Raw genomic sequence first — 25,308 nt, 5'->3', positions numbered from 1 at the left:
GCCTTGAGTCAGTCCTGCGATGCCGGTCCACAAATCACGAGACCAGTTTTCATTCCAAAATACAACACCGGCTGTAAAACTTTATACGGACAGGTCTGGACCCTCACAATCATGTACCTTTAATTAAAATAAGCAGGTAGATTATATAAACATATCACAGAGGCATAATTAAGAGACGCCATTCTCATGCACACATAGGTCTACACAGCATGAGGAATACAAAGTACATAGACATCTATAGACACAGATGAAATATAAGGAGCAAATATTTGCATTGGATGAGCCGAAATTCATCAAAGGCTTAACCGACAGATCAGTAATTAAATGGATTAGATTCATTTTCACTGTAAACTGTAAAAGCATAAAACAAAAGCTATCTACTGCAGGTCTAGCTGCTGCATCTTCCGTTAGACCTTCAGCAAAATACCTTTTAATTAAAAATCGTTAGCGATGACTGAGGAGAGACAGAATCACGACTGGCAGCTATTGCATCATACCACAGGTGTTTGGGCCTTTCATAAGACTCGGGGCAGCAGTAGGGTAAGCCCTTCGCGGCTAAGCCCGAAGATTAGACTCTTTGAACAAGACGAATTCAGTTGCCAGGATGCAGTGGGATACCGCCCCTGCTCTGCTCAGCCAAACTCTTCGGATTTATGCCTTTGATGTACTCAAATCCAGAACGGGGTTAAAAGCAGTCGTAACCTTCGCCTCACCTTTCACATTCTGCTGGCCTATGCTGCGGACAAAAGCTGATTAAAACTCACCAATTATTAATCATAAGACTGCCGCAATAAATGACTGACAGCAATAGGGTGGGAACAACATGCCACTCACAGCTGAAATGATGCTAATCTGAGAGCAACACGTTGTCCTGCTCTGAACACTGCGAGGCTCAAAGACAGATAAACTCAAATACAGTAAACATCCTCCCATTTGGAATGATGCCATTTCATAAACATGCTAAACATATCTAAACTACTTTCATCGAAAAGCCATGAATACTGAAGATCTAGTATTTTGCAGACAGCCTGGGTTCTAGCCCTGATCTCCATACCCCCCTTCATGCCTAAGTGAATACCAGTGGCCTCCATAAGGCTCAAACCCTGCGGTTCACTTCAAGTGACTGGGAGAGGATGGCTGAGGAAATTGCACTGCTCCTCATTGGTTTCAGCCTGAATTCCCCAGACTAAATTGGCAGAGTCTGTGCTGGGAAAGTAGATGAGTCAATAGGCAGTAATGAGATCTTATTTACCCAGCTGGTGGAGAAAATACTGGAACAGTCATGAGGAAGCTCCCTTAACTCACCCAGCTGGACCCTTGAGGCCTACAGCCAAAAACCACCACCCCCCTCCTCGTCCCCTACTGCCCCCTTGAATAGCGGTCTGTGAAATTCAAAAGGCAACAGCATTAACGCACATGCCAGTGATGTTCATTTGGGATATACAGTGGTGGGAAAGAAACAGCAAGGGCAGGAAGATGGAGGAGCAATAACAAGTGCATACAACAGCTGTCCCTCTAAAGATGGGAGTTCTGGGAACAAGTAAGGCCAATATAAATAAAAACAACTTAAAAAGTGCACTGACGGAGTGAAACAGCGGTCCACATGAGAGAGGACAAAGGATAGGGGGAGGAGGGATAAGAAGACTTACTACTTCTCCCAGGGAGGCGGCCAGCATGTGAGTGGCAGGTGCCACGTGAGGTGCTGCAAGTGCTCCACCAGCGCCGAGAAGGGACTTTGTGCACTCATAGGTGACAAAGAAAGCAGCGGCTGAAACCAAGCAGAACCACAGCCATTTAAGGCCCATTAGTCAACCAGCATAGAGCAATTAATATCCCTCACAACCGCTGACAGGAGAGAAACTGAGGTGTGTGTGTGTGTGTGTGTGTGTGTGTGTGTGTGTTCCTGAATTTACAATATGTTTAAAAGCTCAGAAAATTAAGTGTGTCTCACGTGGGAAGGATACAATTCTTTCATTGTCTCATTAGTTTAAATAATTTAGCCTGCAAAAATGACTCTACCAACAACATATGACTCTAATGTTTCTTTTTTGTAAGTCTCGTGCTGATAAACTAATGGAATGATATCGGGCTTAGTCACACTGACTCATTAAATAGTCGATAGAATTATACAGCTGATGGCTGAATGGAACAATTGATCATCAGAATGCCACTGCACTCCACAGCTCCCTGGATACAAGATGATTTGTGCATATTCTTCTATTTACCATTTGCAAACAGAAGGAAAATACTTTCGAAAGACATTTAAACAAATGTGTCTTAAAGTTACAGCAATTCTTACTGGAATATTATAAAACACTGTGTTAGAAATATCGAAAGGTTATTTCTTTAAGTCACTATTTCGGTCAAACAAAAAGTATCAATCCCCAGTGTACATGAATTTGAAGCATTCTGATATGATGCAGACTTTACTGTTGAATCAATGACTGCGAGTCACTGAGGCCAGTCCATGAGGCACTGACGCGATTCCAAATCATGACATTTCCATCACTATGCTTCACCACTGGTAAGAGGTTCTTTTCTTTAAAAGATGCCGTTGGGTGTGCACCAAACATGTCTACCATTGTCCGGAGCACATTGTTCCAAAAGGCCGGGTTTATTGTCTGAATATTCACTGGCAATATTGGTAATACGCAATTCTAATTTTTATTTTTATTTGTGCAATTACTTTCCAATTATAGAAGCACAAACTCTGTCACCAACAGCTGCAAATCTGACCTGCAGACAGTCACGAATGACAGTTAATAGTGCACCGTGAGTGTATTCAGCAATCACTGCGAGTGTTTCACCGTTGGGGAAGGAGCCGACAGCAGCAGATGGGACCCCAGCGTAGATGCCCCTGAAAGCCCCAGCCTTGTAGAAGCCCTGCTGGCTCTGCAGTCTGGTCTTAATGGTGTCCAGGGGGAACAGGGTCAGATCCACACACATCCCCGCACAGCCACCTGCCTGCAAAGCCACATTGTGAGACAAAAGGCTGAAATAATCACCCGATAACACCTGTGGCACAAGTCAAACCTGAGACTGAGCAGAGTCAATAAGTTCTGTTCAGATACCCAAAAGTTAAAGGAAATAAGAGTCCTCAGAGTCCAAATGCTTCTGTAATTTCACCAGTTAGTTGCTAACTTTTAAAATCTGATTGTGGTGATGGGTGCAGGGCCTGCACAATCCTTAAAAAAATATATATTTTGCAACACCGTGTTGCAACATCGGAGTAGAAACTCCAGAGTGTGTAAAGATGCCAAGAAATTTGAGGAGTTTGATTTGTTTTAGATGGTGAAAAATTCCCCCTGCTCATGGGCTCTGATCCGAGCGGTTTTTAACTTGGCTCCCTCATTTAGATTAGTTTTTGACTCTCCGAATGGACAGCACACTTCCTTCCTCTGCTGAAGTAAATCTGAGGTCATCGTTTAAAATGCCGGAAAAAACAAAGAAATGTCAATCAGACGCGTTTCCATGACCACCTACACCACAGATCAAACTGGAGTGCAACGTTTTACCAAAGTACAACAAGATAATATCCAAACGGGAAACTAGAGTTATTACTTCCAGAAGGAAAAAAATAACAACAAATACTGCGGTGGATATTCACGAAAGAAAATACGAGGAGAGCTCTTTAAGAGAAACTGCTTTGGTCTCTGGGATTATTAACCATTGCTGGGAAAAAGACGGTCAGTTATGTGACTTTAGAGTTTGCAGGCTCGGGGGCCCGGAAACAGCCAACAAGTGACATCATTTTAACCTTTGCCAGGTCAGGCAACAAATCATATCACCGTTTCCATGCCCCAAATGTGTATCGAACCTTCTTCAAAACAAGCAAAAAAACACCTCAAATAAATGCATTTATTTATTTCCTGCATTGGCATAATGTTTTCTGATTTTTTTTACAGTTTTCCCCTTTTCTTATTCACAACTTCGAAATGCAAAATCGAAAACGGCAGTGGACCCTTGGCTACATACAGCTCATAAGCATTTAACACAACCTCCCTGCTCCAGAATCTCCCTTTACAGTCTGTCAGAGGACACGAACACCTGAACAATAACGCACTCTCACACCTGCGGCCATCTCAGACATGAGATGAACACCATTCACTGATGTTCACGCTGGGAAGTTTTATGGTAACTTAACTTTTTACTCAAGTCTTATGCTAACATTGTGCAGCCAAAAAAAACAAACATTTTGCAGTGTTGAATTAGTAACTACGTTTTAAAATTAAATTTGTGCATTTTTTAGTTAAAATATCTTTTTTACTTCCCTCTCACATTCAGTTAGGATCTAAGGTCATAATATTGCATGCAACATAAATTACTAGTACAAAGTACAAAACCCTCCATGTATACCACAGTAAATATAAAAGAGTACATTGTTTTATCACCACTACAGCACACTGCCTCCACTGTTATTGTCGGAACGTTAAGTCCTGCCACCTGGATGAAACAGGCAGACACAATAAACTGCACATTCTTTCTTACTTAATGAAATATGAATTATTTCCTCTCTCCTTGCCAAGTTAAATCTATAAGGCAGACGCTCTTGTGCATTTTGCACGCCAGATCCCCATTAACAACGAGGAATCGCCATAGAATCGACATAATATTATGGTTATGTATCCATGTTTCAAGTGTGATTTCGTACAAAACGTCCACCTCACCACCAGCGACGCGACGAACTCTCGTCTCTCCATGCTTCTCTCACAAGACTTCCTGGACAGTCGTGCAGCCCGTCAGTTTGCACTTGCTGTGCATGTTTGTCTCTTCACTCAAACCAAAACATGCCTGTGAAGGACGCAGCCATCTTGGCTGAATTACTTCCGCATAGCGTCATGACGCACAGGATCACGTCGCCGCCCGCTTCGAGGTGCCACTTTGCAGATACTTTCCCTGCAAAAGGAGTAGGACAAAGCAAAGAAAACAAAAAAATCCGAACGAGAATGTAACTGCTGCTCAAGCTGAAAATGATATCTGGAGCAGCACTTTAGATGGCTCATAAGATCCCGAGACTGGACTTACTGGTGCTTTATCTCACAGTGTGAGCTGCTATAAAGAGGGAAATATATTTACGATGGAGTCTGTGGCCTTTTTCTTAGGTTTCCAATCAATCTGAGGAAATTACCCAAAAAAAAAAAACAATTTATTTATTGCATCAGATAGTCTGCCTGCACTCCGAAATAACAGGGCAGGAACATCCTGAAGATGTTTATTATATATAAGATCCAAAAAGGATATATATATATACACATTATACAACAAAGGCTTGGGTAAAAACCTGCTTGGTTCTTTGTCAAAATGTTTCCCTTTGAAAGATTCACTCAACATCAGATGTCTTGCGATCATCAGATTCTCACACGTCCAGGACATCATCTGCCATGTGCAGGTTCTGCTTTCCACTGATGGAAAATGCACCTGAGCTGAGGTTTGAACCTGAGCTCTCCAGAACACACGTGCCTTATCGGTGCTAAAACCAGTAGAGAAAGAGATAAGATAATAATGTGGCAATAATGTATTACTTTGACCTACCTTCACTCACTCATGTTGCATTTTGCATAACTTTAAGGCCTCGCATTCTTGCGTCTCACGTCTCACATCTCACCTCAGAGTGAGTGCGCTCAGGTGAGAGCGTTCTTTCCCAGCGACGAGCCGGACGGGGTTATTTATGGGGTGCTGTCAGCCAGGCAGCGGCTCCTATTAGGGAAGAGCAGGCGAGGGGGCGCCACCTCTTTATTCTGCCCGGACCCAATGATGTCTGGGCTGAGTGCGCCCAGTTAGAAGCTCGGTGCCCGCCATCCATCTTGTTGAAGCGCGTCTCACAGGGATCTCGGTGGGCGTGAGCCCCAGCTGGTTCTGGACGGTTTCTGCTGTCCGATGTGTATCTGGCCTGAGGATGGCAGTAGCCTCACTTTCGCTGTGGCTCTCGTGCTTTTATCGTCTTGATGCAGCACTTTGCTCTGAAAAGTAATCCATAGATACAGCCGCTGCTTCTCTTTTGCTGATATTGTTTGGTCATTTCTTACTCTGCTGGCCATGTGCGGGGTTGTGCATTCGTCTGGTGATTTTTTCATTACAGCTCATCCCCACGGCTGAGTTAAGTTGTAACTTAACTTTCAAGTTAAACTAAAAGGAGAGAACGCATCAGCCCTGTCCTAGCTTCTTTACACTGGCTGCCTGTTACGTTCAGAATTGATTTCAAGATACTTCTCCTCACATACAAAGCTCTATATGGACTAGGGCCCAGTTACATTGCCACCTTTCTTCCAAAGTACATAACAGCTAGAACACTGCGATCATCAAATGCAGGTCTATTAGTGGTCACTAGAAGGACTCATAAGAAGATTGGGGATGCAGCCTTTGTCACATACACCCCAAAATTATGGAACTCACTACCCATTAATTTTAGGGAAGCAGGCGCACTAGACCCTTTCAAAAGGCTTTTCCTATCTTTTCAAAAAAGCATTTTATTAATCTTATTGTCCTTCTCTTACCTATTTTACCTTTGTTTTATCCTCCTATTTATTTTATGCATTAGTATCTTCTTGTTATGCACAAGTTTTCTTATCTTGAACTATGTACTGTCTAAAACTTTTATTCTTCTTACATGCATTGCTCCTGATGCTTGTTTCCATGTAAAGCACTTTGAAATGCAACTCTTGTATGAAATGTGCTATATAAATAAAGTCTTACTTACTCACTTACTTACTTGTACCCCAGCTCAGTCAATACAGGACATTAAATTTGGGCATACCTGGATTATTCATTTTTTTACACCATTTGCATTGGTTTTGAGAAGTTTTCAGTGTCTGCTTCATTATGACAAGAAATGTGTCACTCTTTCACAGCTTGTCCTTGGTTATTGGGATTTTTTTTTCATTGGTGCTCAAAATGCTGTCAGACCTAAATCCAAAGGTGGCATTAAATATAGCGTAAATAGAAGTAACAATGCATTCAGTTAGTCTTTTATTCCACCACACTGCAGTGAAGTGTATGCACTCAGATGATAGGTAGACCTATTCTTCTGAAGTAATCCATTCCATACTGTGAAAAACTCTTCAGCCACTCCTGGCTTCTGTGTTGCAGATACGATAGGTGATATGAGCAACGATGGATTTAAACATCTGCAAACAAAAAAAGCAAATAAAGTATATCAGGAAAAACAGTTTGTAGAATACTAACAGGGTTGAAAGACCTTTTTTTTTCGCTTAAGCACTTATCTTCCTCATCACAGTGTGAACCCTCTTAGACCATCTTTCTTATAATGTCTTTATGTAGTCTTCAGGAATAGTTCTCCAGGTTTCTTGAAGGAATTTCCAAAGCGCTTCTTTGGATGTTGCCTCGCTTTTTTTCCGTTCTATATCAAGATGATCTCACACTGCTTCTTTAATGTTGAGGTCCAAACCTCAGAGTGAGGTCCGAGCTCTCATCCCTCCATCTGACCTGTTCTTTCTGATTTTCAGTCCAGTTCTTGTGTCATTTGTCTTACCTCGAGCCTTTTTCCCCCTGTTCTCCTTCCATAACAACAACTTCTTGTCAGCCACTAACTGAAGGACAAGATGCATCTCTCAAATCTTGTATCAGGTCTTTGCTGGATTTTTTCCCCCTTAAGAGCATCACTTTCAGAGACTGTTGATTTGCTGTAGTTAAATTTTAGGCATCCCACTTGTTCTTTTGTCCTCCACTTGTCTAATTTTCTCAATTTTCTATGAACACACTTCACACCATAATGAGATATGCCAAGTGTCTGGCTAATAGCTCTTTGAGAATGGCCTTTTTGGTGCAAAAATGGTATTTTATGTCCACCAAAATGTACTTTTAGACTGGCAACTTAAAAAGATTGCAAGAAAGTTTGGCTCCCTGGAAACAAAATATAAAGAAGTGAGGAGTGGTTCAGTACTCTTGCATAGTATTGTAGGTGGTGATGAAAATTTCACCTTTTAACACTTACAAGCAGATCGTCAGCTTTACCCAATGTGCTCCTGAGTGACTTCAGCCTAATACATGTCTGGAGGGCAGCTTACACTTTGAGACCAAGAATAACTTTTTAATAGACCAGAAAATGGTCTGCACCAACACGGTCCATGACTTTTTGATGAAAGCTCTGCGTGTAGCATCTAAATTGATCCATAGAAGTGAATGCAAAAGCCGTATGGATGAGAGTAGGAGTTACCCCTGCGTAGAGGTCAATGAGAAGCACCCAGAGTCTGGGCAGATTTGCAGGGAGCACCATTGATCTTGACCCACTCTGAGTATGATCTCAGAGATAAAAGGGAGGAGACGAGAGGGGAACTTATTCACTGTCAGCCACAAGTCAGCAAAGGGCAATTCTAGCCCGCAGGCTGCCTTTGAAATACTGAAGGGCAAAAGCACGGAGGATTAAGCCACGAGGTGGGGAGGGAGAGAAATGCAAGCGGCTATAAGGTTTATTGTAATAACACAGAGCCAACATCTATTGGTTTCCCTCTCTTTCAGGAGCATGTGTATTTGACAGTCAGAGTGAACTCGGAGTCAAAAGGTTATACAAGTTGCGCAGGTGAGAAGGCATGCCAGCTGAAGTTTTTCTGCACTTTTTCTTCCTGTTTTTGTGCATAAACTGTGTTTTAGACAGGTCCAGTTGTTTAAATTTGAATTGTTTGGATTCATTTTAATTTTAAAGGCCTGCTTGTTCCTTTAAGACGCCATTACAAACCAACAACTGTCTCTTTTTTTTCTTGCATGTTATTTAAGAAGCCATCTGTATACTGGTGATTATTTGTGAACTGAGAGGAACACACATCTTGACTCTGACACAGCGTTTTTATTCATGAGACAGGCTGGTCAAGCAGGGTGGTAAACTTCAGCCCAAACATAGCTTCCGCTCATTAGCCAGAATAACATTTGCATCATTAGGACACTGCAACAGCAGGGGTAGAGGGAAATGCGACTAAGCACCTTTCATATAACTCTTTGTTTTTACTCCCTGGATGAAAGGCTACACGAGTCAGTGACAGGACGCGTTGGGTGAGGGGTGGTGATGCCCTAAACCGAGAGTGGAGGGAAGTGACAAGAGGAGCGGAAGGTGGGAGGTGAGATAAAGGGAGTAAAGGAGAGGAGAAAGGTTAGAGAGAAAGTGAGGAATAAAAGAACATTCATTATAAATTCACTGAATCGACAAGCTGTCAGGCTGCGCTGCCGTCCGTGTTGCATCTAAGCCTCTGCTGAACTATTGAGTCCTACGTCACACCCAAAACTTTGCTCTACTTTTCTCACCTTTGGTTGCAACCTGTTTCTACTCCACGCTGCCTCTTCTCTGGACTGACCTCACAGCAATCTTGCAACGCCATGTCATCATCCCATCTTTTCCTTCCGTTTTCTCGTCCATCCCTGCTGGGCCCTCAGTAAAATATGAGCCTCCTGTAGCATATTGATCCTACGCCAAGCTCCTGCCTAAAGATAGATATGTCACCGACAAGCCAAAGCACTCCTCATAGCTTCTGTTCTGCTGGAGCAGCACTGCCAATGGCTTCACTGGATGAGATTGATTGCTCTGATCAATTTCACCGTGATGGGGACACATAGACCCTGTGCTACTGTTGTCATTGTGTCAGTACGTGCAGGTTAGCTGAGTGGAGGGCTGGCGCATGAACTGAACTGTGATGGCCTTCGATTGGTCAGGAGATGTTTAATCACTATTAAGTTATACTGTAGTGGTTACAGATCTGTCAGGACATCGTTCCCTCTCCTACTAATAATACTTTAATTTAAACTCTGATTAGTTTCGCTAGATTTGAGTAATTATGTGTTTATTTGTGAGAGTTGTGATTCACTTTGCAATTTCATATAAACAGTAGTATGTGATCAGAACTAAAACTTAATATTTTAGCCTTAGTGATGTAATGTAATCAGAAATGCATCTTTAGCCACCCACTCTTGAAAATGATGATGCAAGTTGGGCCAAATTTATCCACTGCCACAAGATGACACTGACCATGGTAACACCTTGAATTTTTCCTTTGTAGTATCCTGCCGTTTGTTTGTAGATTTGCTTCAAATGTCAAACATCCATCACTTAGTTGCCGTTTCGGCTGGATAGCCATGGAATTTTGCAGGCTTTTTGTTAGCTCGAGACAACCTAAATGCCTGACAACAGACACCTGAAACAGGTTAGGTATGACCTCCTTTTCTGCCTCAGTCGTACTGCGTACACGTTTGCATGCTGTGGTGTGACATGAAACTGAGATGGCAAATCACTGTGTTGTTATTGTGATGTTGCTGTTCATTCATAGCTCCTCTGTGCCGAAGTATTTATGGAGTTGCACAGAGCCGACAGCAAAGAAGTCACCGAGCAAAGTAATGTTATGGATTAGAAAATTAATTATGTTAATACTAACCTTTTACCATGGTATAATGGTATGCATGTTTTCCTGTTGCTCCTTTTGTGGGCACTGTCTTGCATAAATGTCACATTTCGCCTCCTTATCTTGGTGCACTTGTTTTATCAGCTCTGATTTGGACCTTAGTTCAGGCGGCAGCAAAGAGTTCCAGGTGAAATTGAACTTTGGGTTAAAAAGAAAAAGAAAATAACAGAAATAATTATGGAACTACTTTAATGCTTACAATCATTTTGAGACTGCACTTACTTTTAACAGAGAGCATGGCACAGCTACCTTTTCAACTCAGCACCCTGCTGGCATGCTCTTGCAGAGTATAAGTTGCGTTGCATGCATTTAACTCTAAGCTTGCAAAGAAAACTGATCATGCATGTAGGTCAGCCTAAAAAGGCAAATCAAAAACTATGATATGACTCCAAAAACATTCAGAAGACTCTATAGCAACTAAAGGTGTTTAACACAGAGCTAGACTGATCCTGCTTTGGGCTTGAGGGAAGAATGAGTTCAGTTAAATACCAGCTATTTCTGGAAGAAAACATCTACAAAGAAAAATGTTACTTCAACTTTTTTGTGTCAAACTGATGCATGAGAGGCTGGCTCAGTAGTGTGTTAAAGTATTTGACTGAAAATAAAAAATAAAATGTCATTGAAAACAAGTTTTAGAAATTCTTGAGCAAATGTCCCGTGTTTGCTGTTAACAAATGCAATTCTTCCCAAAGAGAGGAGCTTACAAACAAATATCTCAGAGAAGATACAGCACCCATGAACCACAACTAGCGCAGCTAACTCTGTCATTGCTGCTGGAATTAATTGGCTGGCTTTTTGCTTTTTTGACTCATGCTCACAGATGACACTATCATCTGTGTGCTCACAGATCACACAAAAAGGGGCAAAAGGAATCCCTGGAGTTTAGTTTGCTGCATACTCTACCTTTTGATTGGTCACATCAATACGTTGTATGTCTTCATAATTCATCCCTTTACTACCTTTTGTATTTTATACACATTCAAGTGGTGATTACTGCTTGAAACGAATGGCGTGTATATAAACATAATTTAAAACCAGTGAAACACATTACTGTCATTAGCTTTTCTTCAAGAGTATTCTATGCACTTTTCCCATTAGAGAACACTTAGAACACAAATGCTGTTCTGTCTTTGAGGGAATAGTGACAGATCTTCCTGCAAAGCATATAGGCCCTCCAGTGACTTATGCTTCTTTAGCGTCCCTTAAAGCTGCAACAGTGCAGAGGTCTGTACGTGTCCTGTAACCCGAAACTGAAAAAGAGGAGAAGGAAAGCTGTTTGAGCCCCAGAAAATAATTTCACTACAGCAGTTTGATTGAACACACAAGTAAAGTGAGGTAAGAAATAAAACTCTAATAGATGTCTTTTTGGGTTTTTTCTTTTTTTTTTTTTGACTGCACGTAATATTGTGTGGCACAATGACATTTGAGCAGCTGATGTGTGGTCTGCCGTGCCGCGCAATGCTACAAGCCTCAGTAGCGCAGGGACCAGATGTGAACAAGTAGATTTCATCTTCCCCGCCAGTCATGGCCTTCAGGTAGCTGCAGATGGATCAATAACAGTGGTCCCCCATCTCAGCCAGAATGAGAAACCTTGGAGGGGCTGTTATGCCAAAAGCGTGTACAGAACTATTACCTTCGCATGGATCGATTCGGGACATGTACATCAAAAAGGAGAAGAGGCCCAAGATAGTGTATGTGTGCGAGTGTCTGAGCGTGCACCCCCTTTTATCTTTTTTCACCTACTCATTGAGTCAATGAAGATGGAGCTGCATTACTGTAGAATATGCAAACACATACTTGTCAGTCCAGCCCTCTGTCTGAGGAGCCTTGTAGAAATCTCCCACACACAGACATTTGATCCGTCCCTCCGCAGGCTGAGTCCACGATTCCTATATTGCGACTGTTAGTCACATGATAACTGTAAATAACTGTTAGTACAAATGTGAGAAACCTTTTTACAGAGGAGCCCTATTACCAAAACAGAAGAGGCGACATTTTAATCTGCAGTGCCCTCACTATTGTGCATTCACCTTCTTATGGAGCATCAACCAGACTGTGATAATGATCAACTCCTCCTCCTGTTGCTGATGGTGATAATGACTCAGCAGCATAAATGTTCCATCAGATTGTCCACTGCTTGCAAATGATGACCTTTAAATAGCAAAGACAGAGAACTAAGGGAGAACCTAACCTTTACATTTGAGTAACATCTGGACAGCTTGGGCTGCTTTACTGTGGTATCAGAGTGCCACCTAGTGGTCAAATGGCATACTGAGAATCAGCGTTGTATCCTGACTAATAATAGATTGGTCAGCCTTGAGTTCAGTCTGCAGTTACACATTTTTGTGGACAACGGAATATACATGATGTCACATGTACAGGGAAATAATTATATTATGACTTTACAAAGCAAAGGCAACCCAGATTCACAGAAATTCAATAGTTTACATCCAATTTGGTTGGCATGAGTTTGAAAAGCCACAAGAATCCTGTCCTTGCATGCACGATTCCTATTCTGTTGATTTATCTCCCATCAAGTGGTCTGTATTCTGCCATTTCCCCCTTCAGCAAATGGGATTGCTCCCATCAAACCCATGATAGGAATAGTCTTTGGGGACCGATGTACTGGATTGTGTGATAATAAGCAATTAACATGCTAATTTCACCATGCATCTGAGCAGTAATTGCCTGCATCAGTATAACAGAGACCAAGCAGCCTTCATTTGAAGAGTAACCTCATTCTGGGGTAATAAGTGGTGATTTAGGATAATGGGCTGCAAAATACAAGAATGTGAGTGAGTGAATGTGAGTGAGGAGAATCTCCTCAACATAAAATGTCAAAGTTTGCAACTGCAGTCACAGTTATTCTATTTAACAGCTGAAGGCTCTGACTTTGTAAAACATACCTAAAAAAGTTAAATGAAACTGTCGTGAATAATGACTTTATTTTTAATCTCATCAAGAATAGGAAAACATCAAAGAATCACCTTGCAATTTGCATTTTTAAAACAAATACCTGGACAAATGTTGATATGCAAATGAATCTGCAGTTAAAAGAAAGCGCCAGCAGACCCTAATGAGCTGTTGCACCTGGCTGACAGACAAGAAACATTGCCCCAACAAGCGAGCTGTCAGTTGAAACAATGGATAGGATTAGATAACTCCTTCCAGATGGTAATTCAACACAGTGTGTAAAAAGAAACAGGCCGAAGTAAATGCGCTTATATACAGAAAAGCCAAACATTAACCATCACCAACACCTGAGCAGAAGAAAACAAGGTGACAGCGGGCTAAAGAGAAGCAGTAGACTGTGGATGATTAGATGAAAGAGATACTCAGCGATGAATCACCAACCTGCTTTGGACAAGGAGATGATGCCTGAACTCTTGTTTGGCGTCGGTCATATGAAACACAAACAGACGACTGCCTGAAGAAAAAAGCAAATGTTATTAGTCGTTGATGATGTGGGGTTGGTGTCAGGTAAAGGACCTGGGCAGTCATAGCCTTTAAAAGTAAATGTACTTGATTACGATGAAGTCATTTTTCAGGCTGATAATTCTGATGCTGATAAGGCTCCATCCTGCAAAGCTGATCTGTCAGAGAACCAGAGGAAGTAGAACAAAGTACTAAAAGTGTTTTTCTTCTTCATTTTTTTGTTTGTTCACATTCTAGTTGTTCCCCTCAACTTGATTAAAAACTAGATAAATTTTATTTTATTTCTCCTGCAAAACAAAAAAGTTGAAGATACACCCTCCAAGTTTTCTTTCCTCCCTGTTTTCTCTTTGGAATACACAATTGTCTTATAATCCCAATAGACTAGCAGCCAAATGGAAAAGACTCTTATAAAAGTTTGGCTGAATACCCTCCCGCTCCCCTGATAAAGTCATAAACTATTAGTACATAAAAATCCTTGATCGTGGACTCTTTTCTATGATGTTTGTTCACAAGATCATTAAGGTGAGTTTCAATATACCGTGGTTCACTTCTGACAAATTACAACGTTCGTGCTACTCCTGGTTACAACAGGCCTCATTAGATAACAACTTTTCTGTTGCCTTTTCAAGTCAGCTGGGGTGGCAAAGCTCCCACTTCACCAGCGTTACACTTTGACTTTCATTCCAAGCAACAGCTTGCATCAAAGCTAGATTTGTGCTTGCTCTGCATCAGGGGAATCTTAAAACTTGCAACATCTGGTTTTCTAATGCTAACACAGGGGCTAACACCATTTGGAGGTCTTTGCACTGTTTAGTTTTTCATTCTCTACTGAAACACAGTAATAGATTATATGTGATGCGTGAAAGGATAAAAGGAATTGTCAGGTATCGAGGTGTTGAGCAAGCTGCGGATTGCGTTTCAAATTCTGAGGTCAACTCAATATCATCGATAAAAGCAGACAAAAATAAACACCAGCAACTGTCAACAATATTCTGTGTTGTTCAAAATTCACTCTTTATCCTGAATCTACCTAATTGAAAAAAAAAGAAAATTACACAAGTTACCTTGCCATATATCACCACTTATGACAAGTTGCCTTGACGACAGTCAATTCGAAGTTTTCAAAAAGTTCATATTGCCAAGCACAAAATCCACGTGACACAAAGGTCGAAGGAGAAGGCCGAAGGAGAGCAAAGGGGAAGGTTAAGGGAGCAGCTGTGTGCAGGACTTCAGAGCTATGTCGAGCTGATTAGACCTGAAATCCTAGATCCTCACAAACTAGATTACGCTCTCAAAGGATAAAGTCGATTCAGTGGGAGCAACATACAGACATGACCTCAGGTCACCGCTCAATTTGTTGAACCTTGCGTGTAATTGTGCAGCAATGGTTGTTAAACTTTACAGACTTAAAGACCTTGTTTGCAAGCATCACAAATGAGTGTTAATGACTTGGACTGCAAACACGGCTAATTACACTCCACCGGTACATTTCCTATAAATATCTGTCTTACTGGGGATTTCCGTGCGGCTTCTCATCCTAATTGGCCCCATCATCTCATCATCTTCAGAAACTGCCACCATTTAATTTTCCTTGTGTTAATGATCCTACCGTAGATGCCTGCAGGTTACGCTAAAATGACTCCCTTGATGTCTTCAGTGATTGCTTAGTCTGTTAGGCATGCTGCAAAAACAGCATTGCTGATAAAATGATCACCTATGGTGGGCTTGACACAGTTTCAAAACTGTTCTACAGCAGGTCTACTGCGGCCCAATATGATGATGACAAAATGCCAACACCAGTGAAATAATAAGAATTATTGAGTCTTGGCATTGAGTCTTCCTCTCATTAATTAGTTCATTTTTGAAGGAACCCATGATCATGAGGTGCAGCACCTAAATATGTCAGCAGAGGGGGGTACTTGCATTTTGGTTCAGGATGTAGCTCTTTGCAGGGATTTTGCAAGAAGATTACATGTTACATGCGTGTTTTCCCTCAGGCTATCAATCCACCTGACATCCACACATCACACACACCTCTGCAAACAGCTCTATGCTGAGGTCTCACACCATGTCCATACAAATCAATCATCTGATGTTGTTCAGTTTTCAGTCTGTTAATTGAGCCATTTGTGCAAAGCCAGACACAAGTCTAAGAGTCAATCATTCAAGCCCCTTAAGGAGTGAGAAGGGTGGAAATGTAGGTTTTACATAGAGAAGACGGGGCAATCCCCCACCCTGAACCCATACAGAAGTTGACTGGATAACATCAGAATTGAGGATTTACAGCTCTCTGCCAGAATCAAAGCTTGGTGCAGGAAAGGTAGATAATGTCCTGGTCCTAAAGTTGGCCCATGTAAGACAGAATTAAGAGGTTTTACCAAGTCAACAAGGTTGGCAAGGGAAGTTTCACAAGAGACAAGAGAGTTTTTAAGGTGTAAAAAGCAGGTGAGGAGAATAAAGGTAAAAAGGGCAGCAGAAAGGCAGTAAAAGGTGCGGTGAAAACAAGATCAAATTCCTTAACAGCTGCTGCAGAAGCAGAAAGAGTGGGAAAGTTGACTTAAAGTTGTGAAGGATGGGGAGCGATTTTTCATGCCTAATGGAGTCAGATAATGGCTGGTCTCTGCTTTTATCCCTGCTGCAGGTAGTTTAATTAGATCAAAAGCTGATAAATGAGTCTTGACTTTTAAGTGAACTTCTCCAAAGATTGGAGGTGGAGAGATCTCTATCCAAGCTGATGATAAAGTCGCCCTGAGTCTGCAATTCATCAGGGATTCTGTACAAGATTTGGATGAATTTGTTTACAAAGCTGATGCGTTATGAGAAAAAAACAGGCCTACGCAACTCAAGCTACATCTACAGGTGCAGCAAACTCATCTGTATAGTATAATCATTTGTAGAAACGTTTTTAACCAACAAAATGTACTTCTCTTCATTGCAGTTTCCCAGAGGGTACTTTTCCTTGTGGCCTGAGTATTACGTCGTAATGCCAAATGTATTTAATCTGTCTCTTTTTCTCCTCACCTCCCATCTCTGCTTGTCTCTGCTGTAGGTCTAATCCTCTGTGACTAATAGGCTGGATATAAGGATTATTTTTTTTTCACCTGTAAGAGGCAAAGTGAAAGAGAGATGGAGAAAGATATGAACGGATATGTAAAAAGCTGATATTTTATTGCTGCAACAGTCCTGAATGCTGCTCTGGAGAATGACAGTCAGTTTCAGTGCTCAGTTGTTCATATAAAGTCTGAAAGTCAGGTTGGTTTTATGGTACAAACGTGTGAGCATGTTGACAGATAAAGAGGAAAAAGAGTTTGCTACTAGCTTGTAAATTCCCCTGCTTTTAGAAGCATGACAGAGGTGAAGGGGACCACGCAAGCTACGAAGACGTTTTTCTGCATGCAAACTAATAAATTCAGTGGGACATTTCAGTGTATGAAGACATTAATCCGTGATCCTCTTTCATTTTTAGCTTTCTGCTTATTGTGCAAGTATCTTACAAGCTTACACTATTTCATTTTACGTCTTAGTTCTTGTGATTTCAAATCAGGCACGATGTGCAGCCATTATCTAAAAACACACTAGGCCTCACCTGGGATATTACTTTGTGTCGATGGAGAACGTGAAGGTGCTTTGTGACATGTTGCGTGCCGCAAGGAACACTCCCCCATAACTTACGTTTGCTCCCACTGTTGTCTGGTGAGCTTTTATTTCTGTTGAGCTAAAAATGGTTAAATCTTGTGGTGAGTGGATAAAATGGGGAAGGAAAAGGAGAAAAGAGATTGACTTTAAGAGGAAAAATTGCAAAGTGCAGTCTCTTTTGCTAACCATTTTGCCAAATCTGACCCCCTGCAAAATCAGATCCCCTTTTTTTGCCTTCTTTATATGTTAATGGATTGAAATACCTTCAAAACATGCAGCAGTTGAAAATTAAGATTTGCTGTAATCTTAAAACTTCTCAAAATGTCGTTGAAATTTGTTGTTTGACATATTTAGCATTAACAAACAGGCGCAGTAACAAAGGTGTGACTTTTTCTAATCCCACAGTGTGTGCTAAAGTGCACTGTCTTGAAGTTAGATTTCAGGGTCTATGTGTTCAAAAGACAGCCTCAGAATAAGCAGGACTACAACCTAAACAACCCTAACAGTGATGTTAGGTCCCCATTCTAAATTGCCAAGCTAACAACGCAGCTAAATGCAAACATGCTATTGAGCCCTCAAAAACAAAGATGCAGGCTAAAGGGGTTTTTGACTACTGTAAGACACAGCAGTCAGTGTCTTACCTGCTGTACAAAGAAATCACCCTGCTCTCAGTTTGGAGAATCAGATGCTTCCCATAATATAGAACCGCCATGAATATATCTTTTAAGTTTGAGTTTTTTAGATGGCAAAAAATGTGCTTTACTGGCGGCCCCCTGCTGAGTGTTTGTCAGCTTTAACTCAGGAAACCATGCTATTTTCCAAACTGAGAGCACTCTGACCACTGTCTACTGCAGGTGAGGCATTGAGAAAAATATCATAAGTACCACACACACATAATTTTTGCTTATTATCATAAGGCACAGTACAGCTTGACCTGACCTGAATGCTATTAGGTTTGCAAACCAGAGCTGTAAAGAGGGCTGCACGGTGGCGTGGTGGTTAGCACTGCCTTTACAGTAAATGTACTTGGTTACGATGAAATAATTTTTCAGGCTGATAATTCTGATGCTGATAAGGTTCCATCCTGCAAAGCTGATCTGTCAGAGAACCAGAGGAAGTAGAACAAAGTACTAAAAGTGTTTTTCTCTTTTCTTCATTATTTTTTTGTTTGTTCACATTCTAGTTGTTCTCCTCAACTTGATCAAAAACTAGATAAATTGAATTTTATCTCTCCTGCAAAACAAAAAAGAAGATACACCCTCCAAGTTTTCATTGCCTCACAGCAAGAGGCCGGGTTCAAATCCCAGCCCGGAGCCTTTCTGTGTGGAGTTTGCATGTTCTCCCCATGTATGTGTGGGTTCTCTCTGGGTACTCTGGCATCATCCCGCCACCCAAAAACATGCATGTTAGGTTAACTGGCGACTAAATTGTCCCTAGGAGTGAGTGTGAGGGTGGATGGCTGTTCACCTTGTTCATCTCTATGTGGCCCTGTGTCATGGATTGGCAACCTGTCCAGAGTGTACTCTTACCCAATGACAGCTGGGATAGGCTCCATCCCCCTTACAACCCTGAGTTGGATTAAGTGGGTATAGAAAATGGAAAATGGATGGATAAATAGAGCTGTAAAGAAACAAAGCTAGACCAGAAGTTGAATGAAAACTTATTGAGGTGATTAAATGTAATGTTTTCTTGGTTTTGGATCAGTCACCACTCTACTGGGATGTCTACAAACATTTAGAGACGGTTTCATTTGTTCTGTTTTTTTGCCAAGCTTTATGGGTTTTTTTAATCTTTAGATGCCATGTTAGACAGAACCTCATATCACAGGTCCTGCTTGTCTGCATTCTCCAGCATCTAATTTGAATATTCAAAGGCAAAAAGCGTGTTCATAAAAACTTTCTCATGGTCTCTTGTTATATGGTTCACTCTTTTGATTTCAGAAGCTTTGGCATGTTAAGTCTACATCAGAGAATAATTAGACTTAGCAAAGAATGAGTCAGTGAAGCTTTAAGACTGTGACCGATTGGATACAATACGGATAATCTTATTAAACAACTTCTATAGTAAATATATGCAGTGATCCTCTTTCAACTCCTTGCATTGTAATCTCATCAAAAGACTATGGACAAAGACAAGAATGTGATCGTCTTTCACCACTGTTTCAAGCTGCATTGTCCCTGTCAGATTCTGTCGTGTATGTCCACTTGAGAGACTGCTGTTGGGCTTATGTGTCTTCAAAATGATCATAATGGGAATTTGATTGAAGTACTATCCAGCCCGAGAGTCAATATTGGCAATGTTACTTTAACGTTGTGCAACAAGTAGCAACACTATGCAAAATTTGTACTGAGAGAGCACATACGATTTGGTTATAATTCTGCTTTGTTACAATTTTCTCTGAAAGGGTGTGTGCGGTGTAAATGTCATCATCAGAAGGTGTGCATGAAGCTCTCTGGATTACTGTGTACCTGCCAATTTCTTGCAACCATGTAGACCTGTTCACTGACTTTAATCATTGTGTGCATGTGCAGAATTTCTGTAGACACCGATGCACTCTTCCACGTGGACACTGTAAATTGGGAACAATTGGGTTTCCTAAGGGGCCCAAAGTTGTGCTTGTACACATCTGCAACTGAGTGTGAAACAGCCTATGGAATGTTACAGCTACAGCCTTGTGTTTTGTGCAGGACATGCACGTGTCTTTATGGTGTCAGTGGTCTTGCTTCTTAGTTGCTCAGAAAATGAGTTGCCAACCTAAACTGATTACTGTTGCTAGCATACTCACAAGACTTTCAAATGACAAATCATAGTGACAATATCAGACTGCAGGATCTCTTTCGTTGTTCATTTGTAGGGATTTTTTTCTTAGCTCCCACCTGTTTGGTCTATGATTGCCTCCTATTGACACCTCTTTTTCAAATACTTTCCCTCACTTCATGCATAATCCTTCTCACTGCAATGGTAACATCGTTGACTTGCTTCTGTTGATCATGTTGGATGATCAATCTTTGCTCCAATCGTCTCCCATTTTATATCCACATAGTCAGATCACTTTAGTATTGAATTTGTGGTTTGTCACCATTCTGCCCTCATGATTTTAGTTCTACTCACTGATTAAATCCTGGAAGGATTCTTCTCTCTAAGTATCTAATGTGTCTGTAAAGGCAGGTTATAAATTATGAAAAAATACAGTGATTCATAAAACAGTGATTCTTAGATGACCCAGTTATGTTTCACGCTGTGTCATCAACTCAATTTTGTTTGTTGACATTCATCCATTTTTGTATTTCGATTCCCGAAAAAGCTGGAACAAGAAAACTTTTACCACTATAATGTTGCCGTTCCGTCTCACAACACTTTAGGCATCAAGGATACAAAGTGATGACTTTTTTATGTGCATCTATTTTTTCTGATTTTGGGCCATATATTCTTCTAAAACACCTGATAATTATATTTTGGATATATATCATTGTCCTCCAAAAGGTTTAGCCTCTACTCTTGTCTCCCTTTTGCTCCCTTTTATGAAACTTGTATCTCTCTGGGGAAAAATTCTACTTGTTTCCCTTCTTCCTTATGAGTGGTTGGTCTACTTGACTTTTGCCTCTTCTTAGGTCTTCTTGATTGGGGTTATTTTGCTCAGGCACTATTCTTTTGCTTGCTTTTGGAAGCTGTTGGCTTACCAGTTGGATCATGCTCTAAATGTTGCCATCTATACATAACTTTGCCATCCTGGATATCCAGGGGGTTGTTCGAAATCTAGTCAGATTCATGGACATTTTTTTCTGTAGGCCTCGTAGAGTCTTTGGATGATGACAACACCACACAACCTAATTCTGATTTTATAATTTGGAAGGACTTAAAACTATTCTGACTTTTCCATTCTGACTGATCTGGAAAAAAAGGTGTTCTTTTGTACAAATTAATTTACATAAATGTGCTTGATTTGAATATTTTTTGGAAAAATGATCTGGTCTGTGTGCTGCATCTTGTTTTAATATAGATTATAACAAAAATATCCACATAAAGGGTTCATCATAACCACGCTGAATTTAAATCTATGAACAACTGGTGCAGCTGTGTTCTGACATACGAATGATCCCACTGCAGTAGAGTCCACAGAAAGTAAAGGGCCCAGCAGCCACTCACACTTTCATATGTATGACCCGTTGTAATTAAATTCTTTCCAGGTCACGAAAAAAATTTCTCTGTATTGCAAACCTCCACAAAGACAGCCTGTTGGATAGTAGAATTACTCCTCTGGGATCTCATTTACTTGGGTACTCTAAAGTTTCTGTAAGATCTTGGGAATATCAGTGGCTTTTGCGCCACTTTTTAACAGGTGAGATGAACTCAGAGCAAACAGCATTCTGGTGACTTGCTCCACCTGTCCGGCCACATCTTGGTATAAAGCTCTTGTTGGTTAGCGGTGCCTCACATTGACGAACAGACGGATGTCAACACATAAAACAGGTGCACTCATTTCCAGGAGTATGTAATGACAACTCAAAGTAAACAACGAGGTAGCAAATACACACAGGCACAGGCCTTTTCATCCAGTAGCACAGTCATGACATAAAAACACGGTGCTCTTACGTCTCGGCCTTTCATATTTTATGCCTGTTGTTTGCCCTCTGCTGCCTCTGCCCTCTTTTGTTCACTAAAGGGTGGAGTGCCTGAGATTTTGTGTTAGTGTTGTGTGTTAAAGACAGATGAATTTACATCAGCGGTGGTAACAAGAAGCTTTGCTTCATCCATTTTCTTAACAGCCGCTTTTAGTGACGATGGGATAATGGGGCTAAAAGATGAAGAAACAGATCAGGTGGTAGTGAACTCGGATGAAGGCAGGATGAGGTTGTGAGTTCAGACAACTCATCTAGAGAAACAGAGTTATGGAAGAAAGATGCTGCAATCTCATTGTCAGATAATAATTTGTGGTTACAGACATAAAAGCATGTGTTGGCCTCAGGGCAGAGAGGTGTTTATGAGAGCGTATGTGGAGATCGATAATGTAGGTTAATGTAATGATAACGTAGGTGTTGACGGGGAGCTGAACTGCCATCAGGGAGATAAATGTTTTGCCAAGTGGCTGCAGCAAAAGCCTCACTGTAAGGCTGCTGAAAGCTCACGCTTGGGTTTCCTTGTATTACTCATTTTATCTAACAATTTTTAGAAATAAGGTGCTGCTGGAGCCACTGAGGAGATATGTTCCAACTATGCAAAGAAAAAAAACTAAAAAGCAGATTGAACTGTTAGAAGTTGCGTCATATGACAGATGGCCTCAAGTTTAACTTATTTAAAGTTTACATCTGGTCAGAAATCCACAGCTGTTTGAGGAAAAAAATGTATACATGCACACAGTACAACACTAACAATGTGGGAAATTCTTCTTTATTCCTCTTTCCCAAAAAAACAAATGTTTCTGGCCCGGGCGGCTGTAGCTCAGGAGGAAGAGCAGTCGCCCACCAATGGTTCGACTCTGGCTTCCCCAGGATACATGTCGAAGCATCCTTGGGCGAAGCATCCTTGGGCAAGACACTGAACCCCACATTGCCTCCCAGTGTATCATTGGGGGTATGAATGTGTGTGTGAATGATTAGAAAAAGCACGTAGTTAAGAATCTTAAGACGTGCTGTATGAGTGTGTGTGAGTGGGCTGAATGCGGCATGGAGTGAAGCGCTTTGAGTGGTCAGTTAGACTAGAAAAGCGCTATACAAGTACAAGTCCATTTACCATTTGCCCTAGGAACTGACCTGGTGTCTGACCTGGACAGATACTTAAATAGTTTGGTATACAGGGGAGTTTATGGTTGACTCAGTGAATGCAAGGTGTCCAGGTCCTGTAACTACAAAACAGCCAAATCATCACCCCTCCACCTCCGTGTTTGACAGCTGGTATGAGCTGACATGCAGTGTTTGGTTTTCACTAAACCTCTCTTTCCTCCGTGGCAGGTGTTAACACACACCTGAATGCTCCAGACCAGTAGACTGAAAAAAACTCTGCTCTTCTGGAGGTGCTCACACTCGATGATCAATTATTGAAGTGCATTTGAATGTAAGCGCTTGTCCTCTATTTACCCCCTTAACTCCTACGGAAGCAGAAATGGTGTACTTAGCTATGTTATGCCTTGATATGTAAAGCCTTAGAATTAAAAGAAATGGTACTTTCTTTTTTGCATTAATGAATGCAGTTATAGGACAGGCGTGCAGTGAACTGAGTAGTGTAATGAGCTTGTGTAGGAGGCATTTCACCTTTCACCCAAAAGGCCCTGTCAGGTCTAACTGACTGGTGAGTTACTACACTGTTTCACTGCCACAATTGGACGTCGGCTTATTATCTTGTAATCTCCTTAATAAATTAGCTGTAGACTGCACAGCAAAAGCAACAAGCTGAGAGATACTCATTGACTCTGTGAGGTCAAAGGGAGTAAAGTCAGCTGATAATTCTCTGTGTGACAGAGACAACTTTACTGCCTGCATACAGAGTCAAATTCTTCTGACAAGTAAATATTTCAGCAAAATATTCTGTGTCATTGTTGAATAAAATATTTTTCTTCATACCATATATAATAAGCCAAAGATAGATGCCCCAGGTCACGTCAATATAGTTCAGCACAGCTACAAGTTTTGTGCAATAGCATAACATCTTCCCTGAGGGTGAACAAGGCATACGTGGCCTTTGCTGTACTCAATATTTTGCTTGTAAAGTTCATAACATTTCCTTCACTGGAAGATGGATATAACCCCCCCACCCCACCCCACCCCCCAAAAAAGAGCTCTTCACTTATGCAAACTTATGGAAAAACCCTCACTCAACTAACTTCCCATCCCTTCACTGTAGTCCCCTCCAGATATGTTCATATACCGAAATATACAACTGCTCTGCTGTGTGACATCATTTTCCTTTGAGCAAACTTCTGTTAGAAAGTTAAAAATTCTTCTTCAAGCTTCCTGAAGCACTGAAGAATCCAGAACCTGTGAATATGCAAATATTTAGCAGAGCAACGCTGAAAGTCTATTGTCTTCTACAACTGTCCACTGAGAGCTCATTAACTTGCTTTGACTTTAATATGACTCCAGCTCTTCTTTATGAAGAATCCCATACCTGATATTGAGAGTCATCCAAGAAATGGCACAATCGTGATGGTTTTTCTGGGGTGATAATGGATTCCTTCACATTGTCATGTTGACAAACCTTGGCATAAACATTTCACCTCTATTCCTCTGCGCATTGTACCAACAGACATGAATATCTTGTTTGCTCACATTAAAACACAGGTACACACCAGTAAACTCATTTCCCATTACTAAAACCATTTTCTCTCTGCATACACAAAAGAAATTACATATAGCTATATAGCCTATATCCTACTATATATCTCTACTATATGAATGTACAAGCACACCCACGAAGCCACACATGCACCAATGTTCACGCCTGAGTCAGCGTAGCAGCAGGGCCACTTTGGATCACAGGGAAACACTATTGAAAACCTGCAGCTTTGGAGTCCATGGCAGAGAATCAGCCTCTGAGCGTGGCAGCCTCCTGCCGAGGACAGTGAAGGCAGCACAGTGCCACGGAGCAGGCGATCCCTCTCGGAACGGCCAACAACTGGGTCCTCCCATCCCACAGAGCAGTTCACGCTTCACTGACTGTTCACTGAGTTGGTACGCTTTGTTTCCACAGTGATACAAAAGGCATGACGAGAAGGTCACGAGCATGTGGGGAGTGATGCTCATGTGCATGTCTCTGGTTAAAGCGTGTTTTAGAGACGAATGCACTTTAACACTTTTGTAAAGAGCAAAACATAAAATATTCACTCGCAGAGTGGACATAAATG

General features: G+C 41.3%; 1 protein-coding gene across 1 annotated transcript in view; it reads right to left on the bottom strand.

The window, feature by feature from the left end:
- Positions 1–4,830, bottom strand: part of slc25a26 (solute carrier family 25 member 26) — a 50,165-nt gene extending 45,335 nt beyond the window's left edge. The window contains exons 1-3 of the mRNA XM_072383193.1: positions 4,668–4,830; positions 2,808–2,964; positions 1,650–1,768 (exon numbers count right to left, since the gene is read on the bottom strand). Of these exons, the coding sequence (XP_072239294.1) occupies positions 1,650–1,768; positions 2,808–2,964; positions 4,668–4,700 (309 nt within the window). The 5' untranslated portion in view covers positions 4,701–4,830. The remainder of the gene's footprint in view (positions 1–1,649; positions 1,769–2,807; positions 2,965–4,667) is intronic.
- Between the last annotated feature and the right edge of the window lie 20,478 nt (positions 4,831–25,308).

The sequence above is a fragment of the Leuresthes tenuis genome, unplaced genomic scaffold (genome assembly GCF_036924035.1).
Source record: "Leuresthes tenuis unplaced genomic scaffold, fLeuTen1.0.hap1 SCAF_3, whole genome shotgun sequence".
NCBI classification, from domain to species: Eukaryota; Metazoa; Chordata; class Actinopteri; order Atheriniformes; family Atherinopsidae; genus Leuresthes; species Leuresthes tenuis.
This window is presented reverse-complemented; position numbering and strand designations above follow the sequence as displayed.